This window comes from Emiliania huxleyi (assembly GCF_000372725.1).
Source record: "Emiliania huxleyi CCMP1516 unplaced genomic scaffold EMIHUscaffold_92, whole genome shotgun sequence".
In the NCBI taxonomy this organism is placed as follows: Eukaryota; Haptophyta; order Isochrysidales; family Noelaerhabdaceae; genus Emiliania; species Emiliania huxleyi.
In genome coordinates this window covers 434,888-436,636 of record NW_005195149.1, presented here as the reverse complement: position 1 = coordinate 436,636, position 1,749 = coordinate 434,888, and the positions used below count along the sequence as shown (strand labels likewise).

The window sequence follows — 1,749 nt, the reverse complement described above, 5'->3', positions numbered from 1 at the left end:
CGTGCTCGCCCCGCGCCCGTTTGGCCCTCAGGTCGACGGTGCTGCCGCGTACAAGCAGCTCGGCGACAAGGTCAAGCGCGAGGGGCCCGTCGTCCTCTATCAGAGCGCGCTCGCCAACGCGGTGCACACACACACACACACACACACACACACACACACACACACACACACACACACACACACACACACACGCACAGAGATACTCTCTCTCTCTCTCTCTCTCTCTCTCTCTCTCTCTCTCTCTCTCTCTCTCTCTCTCTCTCTCTCATTTAGCATAGCGAACCAATCCTCGCTAACCCAACGCCGCCAAAGGGGGCCCTGAGTTAGCAATTGTCCTCAAGTCTGGACCCTTCCTCTCTTGGCGTCAGTGCGCCAATCCAATCGCCGGGATCACTTCGTTCACTTGCCCATGGGGTGAGGCTGTCGGCACGTCAGCGCTCAACCCTCTCAGCACGGGTGCGTGGGAGACAAGTCGCGCGGCGTGAGATCTCAATGTCTCGGAGGCTAGGACCGGAGACGGCGGCAGCGGGAGAGGGAGGGAGGCGTGAGTGGCCGGCGATGAGGGTGATCTCCCCGATCTCGCGAAAGGTGGCCTCCTTCGTCGGCTCGTATCCCTGGTTCTTCGCCTTCAACCTGGCGATGCGCTGGCTGCCCGCCGCGCCGGTCGGCGACCTGCTCTTCAAGCTCGTCCGCTCGGAGGAAAGAAACACGGCGCGGCAGGCCGCCACGCGTGTTCTCTTTCTTGTAGGCTGGTCCGCTCGGCGGTCGCCGGCGTCATCGCCTCCTTCGTGTCGGACGTCTTCTCCAACTTCATCCGCGTGCTCAAGACGACGCGCCAGGTCCGCAGCGGGAGAGTGGGGCCCCCCTCCCGGCGCACTCACCGGCACACACCACCAACATGCGGGCTGCGGCGAGTCTGCGCCGCGGCGCTGGCGAGAGGCCCCGCCATCACGCCTCCCTCCACCCGCCTCCCCGCCTCCCTCCCACCTCCCTCCTCACCCACGCGCACCGGGCCTTGCACTTCAAATATGCCGTGCTAGCTCCTGCCCGTGTCCGGGGGCGTGGAGATGCGAGGGACCAGCCTGGCCCTGGCCCCACCACGCTGTGTGCGTGGAGGCGTTGACCCGTCCCCTCCACCCGCGCACGGCCACAACCGACGATATCGCTTCAATGCATGGCGCGATCCGCGAGTTGCTCGTCAAAACTTATGGAGAGGAAGCTTCCGCGCAGGTCCGCATTCTGTATGGCGGGTCGGTCAAACCAGACAATGCGCGCGAAATCCTCGCCACGCCCGAAGTCGGCGGCGCGCTCGTTGGCGGGGCGAGCCTGTCGGCCGAAAGCTTTCTGGGCATCGTTGTCGGCGCCTCGGAATCGGAAGAGGCCTAACTCCCGCAACCTTGCCGTTTGCCACGCGCGCGCCTAGATGCGCGGTAGCCCACCAATCCCAGTTCCAAGAGTACCCGCATGTTCCTCTTCCTCACCGTCGTTCAGGCGATCGTCGCAGCCGCGCTAGTCGGTGTCATTCTGATGCAGCGTTCCGAAGGCGGCGGCCTGGGAATCGGTGGCAGCCCCTCGGGTATGCTCAGTGCCCGCGGTGCCGCGGACTTCCTCACCCGTTCGACGAAATGGCTCGCGATTCTGTTCGTGGTGCTCTCGATCGCGCTGGCTGCCGTGGCAGTCGACACGACCGGAGGGGACGCCATCGAATCGACGCTCGATCGCACGGTGGCTCCGGCTGCACCGGCCGAT

At 65.0% G+C, this 1,749-nt stretch overlaps 1 protein-coding gene across 1 annotated transcript in view; it reads left to right on the top strand.

Moving 5' to 3' along the window:
* Positions 1-1,749, top strand: part of EMIHUDRAFT_360139 (hypothetical protein) — a 3,616-nt gene that overhangs the window by 1,168 nt on the left and 699 nt on the right. Inside the window, exons 3-5 of the mRNA XM_005757251.1 lie at positions 32-121; positions 589-696; positions 762-852. Of these exons, the coding sequence (XP_005757308.1) occupies positions 32-121; positions 589-696; positions 762-852 (289 nt within the window). The remainder of the gene's footprint in view (positions 1-31; positions 122-588; positions 697-761; positions 853-1,749) is intronic.